The following is a 14443-nucleotide window of genomic DNA, read 5'->3' as shown; positions in this document are numbered from 1 at the left end:
GAAGGTGAGAGGGTGAAAGAGCAAATGTGCTTTGCTACAAGTCTCTGAAAAGTTCAGCATCTGGCTCTTATTTCATGCTCCATCAGCAAATCACAAAGGAGGTCAATATTTTTGTTCCCAGAGTGAGACATACCTATTCCTTGCCCTCCAGATCAAGGGCAGAACCAAGAACCAAACCCACATGCCCTATGTTCCAGTCCATACTCCCACTGCAATTTCTATCCTCCCTACAGACTTTGGCTTATTTCTGGATGACACCTGCTGGTCTACAAAAAAAGCAAGAGCTAGTACGTGAGTATTATAATATCTGCTTAAGGAATCAGACTCTGTGAACGTCCTCCCTAAACTGCTAGAAGATCCCTCTAGCATCTTCTCTTTGGCTTCCAGTCTCTCCCTCTCCCTCTCTCTTTTTTTTTTTTTTTTTTGATCTTGTAGGCACTAACAGTGGCTACTCTCTTAGATGCTTTTTATCCCTTTTACAATCTTTAAGATTTTATGCTATTCTGTGTGGTATATCATGCATGCTAAAGAAGCTGAGTTCTCTATATCTTAGCATCTGTGCCTATAATGGTGAGATGCTAGGTGGCCATCAAGCATCAAAAAACACTCACCGTCCAGGTTATTTCCATGTTGTTTTTTTGGGTACCTGCTCCTTGAACTCCCGTTGGGTTAATTTCAGGGCCTGAAATTCAGATAGGAGGAAGGGGGAAGAGGCAGTTTATAATGCTGAAAAATGACTATTTGGGTAGTTAAAAAGCATTCACTGTGCAAGCCAAAAATACTGCCCAGACAATAGTTAATAGCCTGATTTTTCCAGAAGTTTTAAGTTCCCATTCAGGTTAATGGAACATGAGATTCTCAGCACTTTTGAAAATGAGGTCATTTATTTAGGCACCTTTCTTTTTCAAAATGTTGTCCTAAATCTTTAAAAGACACCCACTGTGAACCAACCCTAGGAGCTGAGTCTTATGCTTCTGAAATCTGAAATATGCAGAGTAACATCAGAAACCAATGCTAGATGCCAGTAGATATTAGAGAAATGTGTTTAAAATGGTTAAACTAAGAAATGCAGTAAATCTGCAAAGCTTCTTGCAAGTTCCTCATCCCAAGTATTCTGTAATATATGAAGCATTGGACATAGAAATTGAAGACCATGAGTCTTGCTCATGGACTGAGGCACTCTTTACTCCTGCATTGATCTAGGATCCCAGCCAGTTCTAGCAGCAGATGATGAATTAGTGATTTTTAGAACAAAATGTCTTCTGCTTTTAGCCACTATACGTTGAGGTTCTAATTTTCTGGGATACTTCTGAGCTTCCTGTGGTCAGAAGGGATGAAAGATTGTCTTTAGAAAGCTTACCCAGCAGTGGAATTGGGCCTTCCTTTAATAGATTCCATTGGAATGACCTTAGCATAAATCTTTGTTTGAATTTTGCTACTCTGCAGAATATCAATCATAGCATATGACTGCACGATCCAACTCATTCCCTCACCTGTATAAATCTGCTCTTGTTATAGGAGCTGTAATTGCACACTGCAGGTGAAGAGTCCAGCCCTACAGGCAGACCAGCGAGGTTGGTGGCCAGCTGCTAAACACAAAGCCATGCCACCACGGCCAGCGGGACATGGTGGAAGGTACTCACGTGCCCCATTGGTCTGGTATCGTTCTGAGGGCATGCTGGGCAGACTGCTGCCCACGTCGTTCACGGCAATCACCCGGAACTGGTAGTTGACGTAAGGAGAGAGGCTTAGGACAGCTGAGTTCACGCTCCCGGGATAGCTGGAGTGGTTATGCCATATGCCAGGTTGGAACCGATCCTCCTCAAACTGAACGATGTAGTCTAGGAGAGAGGGTTGAAATGCAAGATTAATGGCCTCAGCTCACTGCACTTCCAACCCGCAAGGAAAGCTTTCCCTCCACCTGCTAGAGGAAATGAGGCAGGAATACAGTCAAGGGGCACAGGCAGCAGACCTGTGATCGGGCTGTTGTTGTCATCGCCAGGTATCCATGTCAACCGCACACTCCTTTCAGCCAGGTCCGTCAGCTCCAAGTCACGGGGCCGGTCAGGTCGTTCTGTTGGCCGAATAACGACAGACGTTAGGTTCAGTTTGCCACCGGATTTGGGAGCTCCAGTTCCCATCCCTTCTGAATGGGTGGTGAGGCCCTGGCACTCTTGGCCTAGACCAGTAGGTGGAGACATGTGGTCCGTAGTTCAGTTCACATGTGCCATCAGCTGGCAGTCTCCTTCAGTTCTTGGTAGAGCAGTGTACTTTTTAAACCCAAACATGCTCACAGACTAATTGTGCCTTGAGTCGCTACCTGCTGTCTGTACACAGTGATGTTATCTGACTCAGTGGAATCATGACAGTGGCTTAGGAGGGGAATATATGATCTTAGAAAAAACCTACAAGTAACTGTGCAGGAAATAAATGCAAATAGATAGAACAGGAAGGAAAGAAAAACCTAAAGAAAAATATATACTTAGTTAAATATACTCTGGGTACAACTCTGGTTTCTTTAGCTTGTCACTAACTATGTGCTCTTATAGACCCAGTTCATGCAATAACAGTACCAGTAACCCTTTCTTTCCAGGAAAAGGTGAAAGAGAAAGGGTGAAGAGATTCAACATTTTATTTTTTTCCTACTATCAGGGCTCACCATTTCCTGGTATGGGTAAGGTGATTCTTGCACTCAAGAGTCAGCACTGTGGCACACACAACCATGTGTCACAGGACCTTTCTACTCGTGGCCATCTGGATTGGCTTTCAAGGACAACTTGGACAGGACTTGGAAGCATCAGCTCCCAGCTTTTCTAACTGCTACACCTAGATTTTCTGTTAGAGTTGTTGGCAAGGCAAAACAAAATCAATTTACAAAATAAATTAAAATAAACAAAATGAATTAGTGCTGATTACCTTTAGGTAAGTCTCTCAAACGGTTAGCAGGGACTGCTGCAAGGTAAGACATTGATTGTTAATGGTGTTAGTTAAGTCATCAAGCTTGGGTGGTCACAGGAGCACCTGGTAAATACAAAGCTACACACACACAGTTACAGATTTCAGAAGAAACTGATTCTGCTTGGGGACCAGTGTCAGAACGTCCTTCCCCCAGAGACCACCAGCCATCCTCTACACACCTTTCTTCATATTCCTTATATACTGCACAGGAGAAACATCTGCTTGCTATAGAGTTAATTAGCTATTAAGAGAAAAGGAAGGGAAATAAACCGAGTCCAGTCAAATTATTAGGGCCAAAGGATTCATATTGCACTTCTACTTCGGTGGGGCATTGTGGGTCTAAGCCAACATCACTGACAGCAAGGGGCATTTTTGTGAGTGGGAACACTTCAACAAGGTTTCAGATGGCTGACGGCAGGGATGGATAAGCCTGTGCTTTGTAGATAGATTTGACAGCATGCATAAAACCCATTCTCCATACTCATTTAGATTTGTTGCTTTTTACACGGAGAAGGGGGAGCCCACAAGGCAAGGACTGGCTTACTCACTCTCTACTTTTCCACTGAAGCTCAGCATCTAGAAATTCAATTAAATTCAACTGCAAACATAGGATGTTGTCATAGAACTTCAACGTTCCCATTTGGACACTTTATCTGTATTAACTACTTGGGTTTTGTCTCAAATGCAAATTTTCTTAGGCTCAAAAACAATCCCAGTGTCTGAGTGAGTCTAGGATTCAGCAGCATATCTTGCGGAGTCCTGTAGAAACTGGGCTATATTGCTCTGCCAGCATCTCACTGAGCATCCCTGCTTTAGAGGACAGTTCTGTGATCACAAATCACCTTTTCACAGTCTGACCTTGGTACTAAAGTCAGTCTGCTGCATTAAAAAGAAAGCACTTAGCTCTGTGTCAGTAAACTGGAAGAACAATTACCTAGCACAGTTAGGTAAGCTTTAGCAGAATCCTTGTCCAATTCAGTACTAGCTATACAGGTGTAGTCGCCTTGGTCCTTTTCAGCCACACCATATATTGTCAGACCATCATCTTCTTTCTTCATCCTTAAAGGGAAAAAAACAATAATTGCATAGCTCTGCATAACAGTATTAGACAGCAGGATTTGAGTCTAACTGTTCTCTGATAAAATACACCAAAAAAACCTAAAACAGAATGAGAATATGTTGCTGGTCTGAAGATTTTATCAGCCAAAGATGTAAGCTATTTTTGGAAATCTCATTTCCTAAGGAATCAGAGAATCTGCTCTGATATCTATCTGGAAATAATCACATTTTTAGGAAAATAGTCTGACTTTGGACTCACTTATGTCCCATGATCAAATCTCATTTCATGAGAAGACTGTCTGTCTATGGAAGGGAAATTACAACTGTACCGCTCACAGCAGATAAACTTTAATTTTGAAGTAGTTTGTTATTAACCCATCAGAACATTCTAAAATATTTGCAAATAAAACCTGAGCTCAAAGTCTCGATTTACTGATAGGAAACTGTTAGTCAGTCTCTGTTCAAAGGAGCTAACGTTAAAAGTAGCAGGAACAACAAATGTTGCCTAAATGGGAACCATGTATTTGTCTAAATTATCCCTAGTGACTCCTGACATGTTCAACAGAAAGGAAATAAGAAGCTCTAGGAGCTTGGGCAAGACAAGATGTATGAAACCATGATGCACATACCTGTTTCCAATATAAAGTGGGGCATCATCTTTCAGCCAGGTGACTGTGAGTTTCAATGTCGGGTCATGCTTTATACGACAATGCAGGCGAGGCATGGAGCCCCTCTTCACCACTTGATCTTCTGGTCCTCTCACAATCCTAGTTGGATCTGTGTAGTCAGAAAGAAAGCATTAGATACCAAGCTGTAGGATCTAAGCTGGGGAATTCAACCAAGGATCGAGTAGAGCAGTATGACTTGGAACAGATAAGCACGCACATCAAATGAGAGAAGCCTGTAAAGCTCCTCATAGTCAATTGTCACTGATATACAAAAGTTTGCAGATAAGTTGGTGTCCTTAACAAGCCTTCAGGTCATAGAGACCTTATAAAAATGCCCAGTTTGAGTCAGCAAAAGAAGTTTGCCGAAAAGGGCAGGCCCAATAGAAACGTCAGAACATGTTTATTGCCATCAGTTAATTCTGATTTACACACCTGGTGTTTCTTTTTGCAATGCTTATGGCATCTCACAGTTCAATACTCACATTAATAAATACCCTCAATACCTACAGTAAGTCTTTCTACAGCTTCAGTATATCCAGCCTTGTTTTCAACATTAAAATCCATGAAAGCATAAAGGGAAACTCTGACATTTTCTATATTCTAAGCTCCAAAGTTTACAGTGCCTGTCCTTTTGACAGACTGGTAGCATGCACAATTAACCCTCCCTTAACATAAGTGATTTTTCATGCTGTAACTTTCACAACAGGCAAGAGTCTGATCTAGAGACCTAAGTGATCCTACCTTTGACCTCCAAGCGAACCTGGGCCTCTGCTTTACCCAGGATGTTGGTAGCGACACAAGTATAGATGCCCTGGTCCTCTTTCCGAGCCATGTTCATTTCTAAGCTCCCGTTTTCATGTGCCTTGTAGTTTCCTCCATCCAGAGTGTTTCCCTGGCCATTCTTAAACCTCACAACGATACAAAGTACTATTTGTAAGGGAAGAAACAGCAGGAAACTGCATCGTCCTGCCCCCCTGACGTGGGCAGAAATGCTGCTGTTCTTACCATCTGAGCGTGGGGATTGGGGAGCCAAAGAAGGGGCAGTCGAGACGGGTCCTGTTGTACTGAATGACTTTGATCAGCTGATTGCGAGGGGCTAGTATCCGTGGAGGCACATCTGCAAACAACAAAAATCACAGTCATTGACACAATAAAACAAAACAGTATGCAGAATGATGCTTCATTTTCAGTCTTTTCATCCATCCTCCCTTTTTCTTTCAGTTCAGTGTTTGTTCACCCTGTCAAGGCTTTGTACAGCTTCTCCATTCTTTTTCACCTCTCCTTCCCTTTCTAGCCTCAGTACGTGAAACAACTTACGTCTTAGCACCAACAGGATGTGCTCACCTTGCTGGGCTTTGTGTGACCTTTAAGTCTGCTGTAGCAGAGGAACTTTTGCAGGCTTTGCAGGAATATAAAAATGGACTTTTGACCCAAAGCATAAGTCAGGTAGCTGTGTCCATTGGTCTGAGAATAGCTAACAACACACAGAAAGGCAAATAGGAAAAGCCTTCAAGGAAAACTTGAGTATACTTGAGATGTTCTTCTACAGGAGTAAAAGTAGGAGCCACCGTTCTGCAGCCAAAAGCATCTCATGAACTGAGTGCTTACTGGTTTCTTACAGTCACTTCTAGGCTGGCCTTTGAGAGAGGCTCTATCCACGTGCAGAGTCCACAGCTCAGGGCTGACTGGTCGCAGTAAGAACTCACCCAGGACGCTGACGAAGGCGTTGGCGAGAAGGTACCCGTGCTCGTTGGAAGCGTTGCATTGGTACACGGCACTGCTGCCAATCTGGGTATCTCGAAATACAATGGTGTCTCCAGACACTTCACGGCTCGGGTTAGGGGGAGAAGCTTGAAAACACCAGAGACAGAGAAGACGCTTTAGTAGGAAATAAAAATGTACAAGGCCCTAAATTCTATTACACATCTTTCCATCTCAACCTAGCCAAAAACAGATGCGGACACATGACCTGCCCCAACTACGTAGAAATGGTTCAGCTGGCCTCATCTCAAACAAGCAGGTGGTTTTCGTGCTGCAGCGCCTGGACACAGCACGTACACCCACCAGCAGAACGTGGCACCCCACAACAGCTCTGGCTCTTGTGTTCAGATGCTGCATCCTTGGCTACTTTGTCATAAAGAAGGTACAGACCTTTCCCACAACTACATACATTTTTTTAACATCTGTTTACAAAGTGTTAGAACAAGAATTTGTGGCATTCAGCTAGTGATAGCACTCCCTTTGCTTTCAACTTGTTTCTCCTTCCTGGCCGCACAGTGGGTGGCTGAGAGAGGCAAAGTGTAGGGGTCCAGGGCTGCGCAGACCGGGGAAGGCCGTCCATGCTTACCTTCTATAGGCTCTCCGTTCACCAGCCACTGTATTGTAGGCTTAGGGTTTCCATTGGCTCGACAAACCAGTCTGCCATCCTCTCCAGGGGCCAAAATTAGGTTTTGTGGTTCATCCAGCCAGTACGGAGCAGCTTTAAAATACATACATATAACAATTATAAATGTAGCACCATTACTCCTCCATGATCTCCTCTCCACTGAGAGGGTCTATAGGCCAATCCTGCAAAGCATTCCCTGCCGAATGCTTACAGAGGTGGGCAAGAGAGCTTGTGCTCTGCCACAGCAATGCCTGCCCTGGTACGCCGGCAGGCTAGCACGCTTGTGTTGAAGGACAAAAGTAGAGGACTTGCTGATGGTGCTGAGGGAAACCCTCCCAGCCAACCTCGGAACCAGACCCAGATGCCAGCTGCAGAGCAGGGCACACACGTACACAGCCGATGTCACTCCTTGGTGTCTCGGAGTGTTATGAACCGGGAGCAACTTCCCTGCCCACACACTGCTGAGCAAAGAGAATAACTCCTCTCTGATGGACCTTTTGGGGTCCAGGGAGAGCAGAAAGTCTTTTTCCTCTCCACTCTTTGGCTTTGATCCTCTGTTTTACACACAAATGCAACTGTTTGTATCAGCAGAGCACTACTGAATCACAGCAGCTGAGGCCAACAGCTCCAACTGCTTTCAGGTCTGTTTAGACAAGAAGGAAACATTGCTGGATATAAAAGCACCCAGCTCATGCAGAAAGCCCAAGCCCCCTCTTTAAGACATGCTGCAACAACTAAGAGCAGTCCTTCGCATGCACACTCCCTCAGCTTCCAGTTAAAAAAGTAAAAAGATGGCAAGGTAAAGATGACGTACCCTTCACTCTCACTGAGATCGTGTGGCGGATGCTGCCCATCTTGTTCGATGCCAAGCAGAAATACTCCCCGGAGTCCTCCTCTGAGACATTGGAGATGCGAAGGGCCTTGTTAAAGTTTTCCAGCTTGGTTTTGCCTGCTGGGAGCTCTCCTCCTTTCTTGTACCACATGATGTCTGGTGCTGGTCTAAGAAGAGGGGAGGAAATAAATGTCCTTGCAAGATGAAAGAAACACTTTGAAGAAAACAACATCTATTCAGGCACTCAGTAGCCTTCAAACCCAGGGAGAAGGACTGACTGAATAGGTGGGACACCCTCCCTCCTTCCAGCACAGCCCCTCATCCAGGACCCTGAACATCGCCAGCTGATCAGGAGTGGATCATCGCCCTGTGCCTGGCTGCGGAGCGGTCCGGGAGCGTCGGCATGCAGCCTCTCGCGTCGCACCCCCAGCAGTGCTGCGACTGGCTCTGCCCCCTATCCTACCTCTAGGATAAATTATTTATCCTACCTCTAGGATAAATCATTGTGGAATTATCCATGGATTTTGCCAGCAGGCAAAAGATAACTTGCTTCTCTGAACCTGCTGCAAAATTCAGTTTTCCTGCTTGCTTGCAAGCCCTTCTGCTCTCATCCTTCAAGTAGCTTATGAGAGTATAGTTCACATCAGCTAAAAAAAAAAAGGAAGGGAATGCTCCCATTGCTAAGCAGAGGTTATTTCCCCTGGTTTCAGTGACTCCGCATCTCGGTCTGCAGCAGCCCAGCCGTGCCGTGGGGGTGCTGGCGACCGCCCTGTGCCCGCCTCGAGCCCGGTACGTACACTCCTGATGCAATGCACTCCAGCAGCAGGTCCACCCCCCGGAGCACCATCTGGCTGCTTGACGTCCCATACGGATACATGAAGCTGGGAGTCGTTTCCGTGACCCCTCGGGCTGCAATCAGCAGGAAAGAAAAACAAAAAAGTACAGTGCTTTTAACCTCTCCGCAGCAAGAGGGAGGCTCACCCGGGGCCAAGCGCGCGCCGCTTCCCGGAGGAAGCTGGCAGGTTCCCGCGCGAGCTCGCAGCTGCAGGTAGGAAAGTGAATCCGCCCAGAGAAGTCCGTGGGGAGCAGAAAGGGGCACTGGAAATGGAGAGGATTTTGGGCAGGCAGCAGATACAGATGAAAGATGAAAGAGGAGAGAAGGCTGGCAAAGGGAGCCGAGCCGCTCCGCTTCCTTTCCCCTCCCGCACCTCTAGCAAAGAGCGCGGTACGGACCGGGCAGAGAGCGGCCGAAATCAAACGAGGCTCAGAAATGCTGATGGACAAAATGCTTAAAAGAGGACAGACGTTACAGACACACGGGCGGAGGGAGGGTGTAACGTGGCACGCGAGCCGCCGCGGGGACCGCGGTGCCGTCCCGTGGTGGGTCCCGCGGCGCTGTCCACGCCGCCGCCAGCTGCCGGACCTGGTGGGACCAAAACGGCACCGGAGACGGCAGCGGCCGCAGCGCCCAACGCTGCAGCTGAGCAGGGAAGCGCGACGGGAGGCAACCGGGGGAAGACACAGGACAGCTGTCTACGAACACACGCAGCGAAGGGTCTCCTCGCAAAAAAGACCAGAATTAGTAACTATATCAGTGAGGACGGAAGGAGGTGAGATGGGCTTGAAAGCAGCAGTGGCGGCAGAGAGGGAGGTTACGAGATTAGGAAACGGAACCGAAATGCCGGGTTGGCAGCAGGTCGCTGCAAACGACGGCGTCTGGTCGGGCGGCGGAGCAGGAGCCGGAGCCGGAGCCCTGCGGCCGGGGGCTAGCGGGACGCGGGCATGCCCGCGCGGCTCCCGCGGCGCCGGGGCCGCCCGCCGCTCCTTGGGAAGCCTCTGCGCGAGGTTCGGTGCAGGAGGAAGGCTGAAAAGAAACGGGGGAAGAGAGAACAGAGGCTGTGTGCGGGGTCTGTGTTGGTCTGCTTCCGGAAAAGCTGCTGAGCAGGGCCCTCCGAGGAAGGAAAACCAAGAGGAGTTAAACCGTGCCCTTGAGCGGGCTCCGGAGCTGCCGGAGCCCAGCCACAACCCCCCGCGCAGCCTCCGCGGCGCCGGCCGGAGCGTTAGGCGGTTATTCGGTTAATGGATTACCGCGGCAGACGAGTCTCGGCCTTATCTCGAAGGGGCGGCCCGCCGGAGAACGCGCCCGGCCCGCTTGGCTCGGTCCGCCTGCTTCTGGAGAAGTTCTGCTTCCCGTTTAGAGCCAACGCAAACGCGCTGAAATTAGCTTACGGAAGCGGCGGCGGGCGTTAAGGGCAGCGTTTGCCATAGCTCCGGCCAGGCTCATGACGTTCGCCTTTCTCTCGTGATCAGGCGTGTGGGGTATTACTCTATACGTAAACACTGGCTTTTATTAGCCAGCAATTTGCTGTTTGAACGGGCTGCAGGTTTCCCTCCTGGGCTGAACCCATCTGCTCAGGAGCCCGGGGCATAAGTAGGAGGGAGAGAAGCAGCAGCGCAAGCCAAATTTTACCAGCCATATATTAATGATGAAAATTAAAAACAAGGAAGATAAATTAGTATTCTATCCACTTGTTGAATAGACCTAACAACAGCACCGCACAGCTGAGAATCGTTTGCCTTAGTACAGCCCTACTAGTAAAATTTGGCTGTTCCTAATCGGGAGCCGCCAGAAGGCGTCTCGGGCAGGGGTAACATCCAGCATCGCGGCACCCGCAGCCGCGAGGCGCCGGTCAACTAGCAGCGTCTCGCTTATCTGTTTGGATGGGACAGAACTGGAAAAACAAATCCCACGGATATTTGTTTCTGCTGAAAAAGAGACTCTGCTTCCCGTACGTTGCTGCTGTTGCCTCCACCTCTACAAACCTGGGCTCGCTCGGCTCTCTATGCCCGAAAGAGCCGCCTCTCGCCCCGGCGCAGCCGCCTGCCGCCCTCCCCAGGGCCCTGACCTGAGCTTTGGAAAAGTAAAACGTGCCTCAACTGGCAGCTCCTTCCTGCTTAACGGCAGGAGGAGGAGTGCGTGCGCACGGAGAAAGCCCATCCGGGCTCTTCCTGTGCGACTGGCCAGCCTTAAACCGTCCTAGGCGTTTGCCAAAAATAAGAATAAAAGACAGCTTTCACTTCCATTTTAAACAAGATGAGAAACTTCTGGAGCTAGCAGAGAGTTCCCAGCTAATGAAACGTTCAACCCAATTAATCCTTTGAGATCGGTTTTCCTTCCTAATTGCAGAGCAGTTTGCCTAGGCAATTGAGCTTCCCCGGCTGCTGGGGCCTCCGGCGCCCACGCCAAGTGGAGCCGGGGCACGGGAATCCCTCGGACCATCGCGCCAGCTCCCGCGCGACAGGGAGACGGGGGGATCGCGGCCCCCGGCCGCGGGGGTTTCTCTTCCCCGCTCCCTCCCCGCGTGAGGAAGCGGGCTGGTACGCTGCAGCGGGGGCCCCCGGCCGCACGGACGAGCCAGATCACCCCGGGCAGAAACACCTCGCTAGCAAAAAAAGGATTTTTTTCACCAGTTCATTAATTATTAAGAATTTCCTGGTTTGCAGCTCACTTTCGCACAGTTCACTGAAGGGGTCTTGGATGGTTGATCAGAAACACAAAACATTCCCAGGACGTTAAGTAGCCGGTGTAGTGCAACTAGAAGGCAGCTTATTCTACGTATCTATGAACAGAAACAAGCCGAAGTCTATGAGCCTGTAGAAAAGATCCGATTTTCCTAACTGGGAGACTGTCCAGGAGCTTCGCTTCCCCTGTGCAAACACCTAGAGCGGCAGGCAGAGGAGGCCAGAGAGGCCACGGAGCGAGTCGCCCGTCGCGCTGCGGACGGTCCTGCCAGGAGGGAGCAGTTTCTTCTCGTCCGAGAGCGGCGATCACGGGGAGGAAAGGGAAACGCTCTCGCCGCGAGCGCGGGACGGCCGCGCGCCCCGTAACCGCGGTGCCGACCCGCGGCCCCTCGCCCCCCCTTTTCCCCCGTTCCTGCCCCATTTCTCAGGCCGTCCTGCCCCATGCTGCCGGAGCATTTTACGTCTGTCTTGAGGTTCACCACCTCAAGGCAGAACCTCAGGGCCTCGCAGCTCGTGCGCCAGCGTCCCCATCGCGGGCTGCCTGTCTGACACCAGCGGGGAGGCGTTCCCAGCCGCCCAGCCCTTGGAGAAATGCAAACGCCCCGGCCCAGGCCCTGCGTCATCCGGGCGGTCCGCGCTTCTCGCTGAACAAAGCGGCGTTTCTGTCACCGTGCGGCGGTGGCTTCACGTGACGCCGGTCCCCGCAGGCTCCAGCTGCCTCCTGACCGCTGGTGAGGTGCCAACGTCCCGATTTCCGAGGCAGGGAACAGGGACACAGGCTGCCCGCCACAAAAGAGGACTGCAAACTGAATCCCAATGTCCTCACCTGTTTCACCCTCCTTTTCTAGCACTCCAAACCCTTTTTTTAGCTGACAGCAGTGCTCCTTGTCCCCAAAAGCCTCTACGGAAGAAGAAAATGTGCCCTGCGTTGCGTGGGGGCACAAACGAACCTCCTCCAGCTTTCCACCCGGAGGGAACACGACGCGGTGTGGGCTGATCCGAGGAGCTCTCGGAGCAGGATCCCACCGCGCGGCAGGAGACCGCTCCCAGGCTACGCCCAGCATCGCTGCGGCGTGCCACCAGCCCGCGCCGGGGGCGGGAGCGGGAGAAAGCAAATCCTCCCCCGCGTCGCCGCCTGGCAAACGGACTCCGTGCCGCTGCCGAGACTCTGTTTCCACTCCTGCCTCGCCTGGCACAGGGCAGCGCTGCTGGCTGGAGCGTGGAAGATGCTAACGCTCTCCTCGCCGGGGGCGTTTTGGTGGTCTTTGGTGAGGCTTCCACGTACCTGGTTACAGCTGTGCCTTCAGCATCCTATGCAAACACCCCCCTTTCCCCCTGCTCCATTTCCCTATGCAGGGGAAAAATCCATGCTGGTTCCCCACCTCTGCTTGTACTGTCCCACCACTTCCACCGCACTCTCCATCTATCCCCGGGCAGCAGCCGGGCCCGGGCGAGCTGCTGTCTGAAGCATACTTCACAAGCCTGGTACAGGATTCCCCCAGCCAACTGTTCTCCAGAGGGAACCTCCCTGCTCAGACAAAAGGGGAAACATCTGGATCTCCCGAATCTTTCGGCACACACATAACCGCCCCGCAGAGAAACAAAGCACTGAGCTTTTGAGAAAACCAAATACTTCTTTTTTCCTCCTAGTCAACGCCTATGTTTACCTGAAGATACAATAGATGCTCTTTCTGAACACAGGAGAGGATAGGTCATGGGTATTATCTCTAAACCATGAGCCCTTTCTGAAGGCAAACCAACTCTTCAGCGGGGGAGCAGCTCACCTCCGTTCAGCCCTACGGCCCTTGTCACCGCGTTCAGATCCCACTAATCCAAACACCCCTAAAGCTGAGCTCTGCATGTCCAGCCAATTAGCTTAGATCTCAATCATTTTCAGATGTCAGAACTTTGCGGGGCTTTTGTTCCTGTTGGGTTGATTTTGTCCCATAGCTTTGGTGAAATTCAGACTCTAAATCACAAATCAGAGAAAGGAGCACATACATGCAACAGATACAGGAGATGCTGCTAACGCATCAGCTCCTCGCCTGGTGCCCTGGGCGACCAGCTCGTGGGGTTAGCGCGGGGTCAGTCAGGTTAGGTAAAATGGGGTTAGGACGTGAAGTTCTCCAGAAGTCAGTGTTGACTCACCACTGTACATGTCAGTGTGATTTCGAAAAGACGTTTCATTATGGGGTTTCTCTGTAATAAACAAAAGACCATGAGCATATCGAAGGCGCCAAAGCATGCATGCAGCACCAAAAGGTGTCGAGGGGCACAGGGGCACACGGGAGAGCACGAGATGAAACAAAAACCAAAGCAACTTCCCAAAAGGTGAGAACAGCGCAGACAGGCAACACGAGCAGTACAAAAGCACTCAGAACACAGCTGTCCAAAAAGACACACAGCAACATAAGACAGCAATAAAGCAGAGGGAAAATAAGGAACCATAAATGGATAAACAAATAAATATACAAAAAATATCAGGTAATTGTATCATAAACATTTCCTTGAACTGAAGGTGGTTTTTTGGCATAAAGACATCTTTATCTTTGAAAAAAATCAGTTCATTTTTGAGAAGAAAATGTTTTTTCTCTCAGTTTCTTAACTATGAAGCAAACATATTTCTGCTTTTTGCCAGCATAAAACATACATTGGACACAGCCAAGCAACAGCATAATTGTGCAGAAAGGCATGATGAATGCGAACAAATAAAAATAATAATTAGGCTTTAAAAGCATAATCAACTGTAAAATCCTTTTTAACCACAAGGTAATTAAGTAGATTATGTTGCATGCAAAATACCAGCTCTTCAATAACATACTGCTCTCATTTATTGACAGCCACTGCCAGCCAACACCTATATTTGAAAGAGAAAGCTAATTGCTGTGAGCACGCTGCGAGAGCCGGGGAGATTCGCTGTCTAGGCCCGCAGCCGCTGCAGCAGAGTGACCTGAAGCTTCAGCCAGCCTCACCCAGGGTCTTTACGCAGAAGGGTTAGGAGAGCCCACGCAAAGGCCA

The 14443-nt window shown here is 49.4% G+C and overlaps 1 protein-coding gene across 6 annotated transcripts in view; it reads right to left on the bottom strand.

The window, feature by feature from the left end:
- NFASC (neurofascin) overlaps positions 1–14443 on the bottom strand; it is a 57995-nt gene that overhangs the window by 35618 nt on the left and 7934 nt on the right. For 4 of the 6 annotated variants that reach the window (XM_062595175.1, XM_062595178.1, XM_062595180.1 and 1 more), the window contains exons 7-18: positions 8701–8812; positions 7886–8070; positions 7033–7164; positions 6392–6535; positions 5691–5802; positions 5427–5593; positions 4647–4794; positions 3893–4017; positions 2917–2952; positions 1973–2074; positions 1644–1841; positions 612–682 (exon numbers count right to left, since the gene is read on the bottom strand). In XM_062595175.1, the coding sequence (XP_062451159.1) occupies positions 612–682; positions 1644–1841; positions 1973–2074; positions 2917–2952; positions 3893–4017; positions 4647–4794; positions 5427–5593; positions 5691–5802; positions 6392–6535; positions 7033–7164; positions 7886–8070; positions 8701–8812 (1532 nt within the window). Of the gene's footprint in view, positions 1–611; positions 683–1643; positions 1842–1972; positions 2075–2916; positions 2953–3892; positions 4018–4646; positions 4795–5426; positions 5594–5690; positions 5803–6391; positions 6536–7032; positions 7165–7885; positions 8071–8700; positions 8813–13573; positions 13625–14443 lie in introns of all 6 variants that reach the window. The other 2 variants (XM_062595177.1, XM_062595176.1) reach the window with 1 other exon arrangement.

Source organism: Rhea pennata, chromosome 25, assembly GCF_028389875.1.
Source record: "Rhea pennata isolate bPtePen1 chromosome 25, bPtePen1.pri, whole genome shotgun sequence".
NCBI lineage: Eukaryota > Metazoa > Chordata > Aves > Rheiformes > Rheidae > Rhea > Rhea pennata.
The sequence above is the reverse complement of the archived record's forward strand: the minus strand, read 5'-3'. Positions and strand labels throughout refer to the sequence as shown.